Source organism: Bison bison, unplaced genomic scaffold, assembly GCF_000754665.1.
Source record: "Bison bison bison isolate TAMUID 2011002044 unplaced genomic scaffold, Bison_UMD1.0 scf7180017864482, whole genome shotgun sequence".
Classification (NCBI taxonomy): Eukaryota; Metazoa; Chordata; class Mammalia; order Artiodactyla; family Bovidae; genus Bison; species Bison bison.
The window spans coordinates 6,808,041-6,809,764 of NW_011495042.1; the positions used below are offsets into that span (position 1 = coordinate 6,808,041).

The 1,724-nt window shown below is 65.5% G+C and overlaps 1 protein-coding gene across 1 annotated transcript in view; it reads right to left on the minus strand.

Moving 5' to 3' along the window:
- The window catches only part of FBLN2 (fibulin 2), a 48,987-nt gene that overhangs the window by 6,134 nt on the left and 41,129 nt on the right, over window positions 1-1,724 (minus strand). The window contains exons 16-17 of the mRNA XM_010862526.1: window positions 825-960; window positions 36-164 (exon numbers count right to left, since the gene is read on the minus strand). Of these exons, the coding sequence (XP_010860828.1) occupies window positions 36-164; window positions 825-960 (265 nt within the window). The remainder of the gene's footprint in view (window positions 1-35; window positions 165-824; window positions 961-1,724) is intronic.

The window sequence follows — 1,724 nt, forward strand, 5'->3', positions numbered from 1 at the left end:
GCCCGAGGCCCCGCCGGCGCGGAGTCCGCACTCACCCTTGCAGGACCTGCCGTTGGCCGTCATGGTGTAGCCGCGCTCCGGGCACGTGCACTGGTAGCTCCCCGGCACATTGATGCAGCGGAAGGTGCAGAGGATGCTGGCACCCTGGGCGCACTCGTCAATGTCTGCCAGAGAGAGAGTCAGCCCTCAGGAACCCCCGGTCACCCCGTCCCTGCCCCGGCCAGGGAGCCTGGGGGCCCTTCTCACAGATGAGGACAACGGGGCTGAGAGAGGACAGAGCCGCCCGTGGCCACACCGGGCCCACATGCCCGGGCAGCTCCGGGCTTGCTGCGGCCGGCTGAGGGCCCATCAGGTACCAGACATGGCCTGGACGAGGCACAGCTGACCCCTGACGACGCGGGTTTGGACTGCGTGCATCCACATGCATAGGGACCTTTTTCAATAATTACTGTGGGATCCACCCTCGGGCCAGTAACGCATGTGGAACCACGGATACAGAGGGCGAGCTGTCAAGTTACACGTGACTCCAGGGGTGGGGAGGCCCTGAGCCCTGCAGGGTTCAAGGTCAACTATGTAACTTAAACCTTCACCCCGCTGAGGTCACGACCATCATCTCTGCTTTGCAGGGAAGGTGCCTGACGTCAGACTTGGGGAGCCCCTGTCCAGGTGCCAGGAAGCCGCGCAGCAGGGATGCGACCGCCGCTCCGACGCTGAGGCCTCTGTGTGTCCGGAGCATCCCCTCACCGCGGCGGGGGCTCTCGAGCCTGGCACACGGGGCAGGGCCTCCGGGTGGGGGCCCCGGGCGGGCCAGGGGAGGTAGGTACCTGTGCAGGTGTGCCCGTCCTCGGCCAGCTGGTAGCCCTGCCGGCAGTAGCACTGGTAGGAGCCGTAGATGTTGGCGCACTCCTGGCTGCAGCGCTGGGCCTCACACTCGTTCACATCTGCGCACAGACCGGCCGAAGGTCACGGAGGAGCCCGCCCAGACCAGAGCCGGGACCGAGGTCTCGCTCATGTGGAGCCTTCTCTCGAGAGACCATCGGGTCCATCCTCCGCCTGGGGCTGATGGGGAACCCGAGGTCCAGAAAAAGGCAAGGGGTCAGCCGGGGACATGTGGCGAGGCAGAGGCGGGAGTGGTGGAGTGCTGGCCTGCTGCCTGGAGGAGGCACCACAGTGGTGCGTAGATCCCCCGTGGGGAGCTAGATGCTGGTCCAATGCAGGTCCATGGCAGCTTGGGCAGGTGGCTCTGAGAATGTCACCTGAGGTGCTGACAGGGACCTGCCCTCAACCCCCTTCACGGGGCTGGGGGAGAAGCAAGAGCCGGTCTGCGGCGGACGGGGAGGGAGCGAGTGGAGGACAGTGAGGGGAGCACTGGCTGGACCCCGAGCTCCGTGCAGGAAGGGACTTGTCTCTTGTTCATCCAGCCGAGACCTGCTGAGCTCTGACAAGCGCCGGGTCTGTGCCCAGCTTGTAGACACGGCCCCAAACAAGACAGACAAACACCCCCACCCTCTGGAGCTGATGAGGTACAGAGCAGCTGGGGGTGGCCCTGTGCATGAGCATGGGGTGCTGGGGTAGGAGCAGGGTGAGCTGCGGTGGGGTGGGGCTGACATCGCACACGCCCTTGGGGCCGCCGCCTGACCCGTGACGCTCACGGCCTCTGCGCACACACCGCTTTCACACAGAATGACTGAAGGCACTAACGAATGCATAAGTGCCTGGTCTCC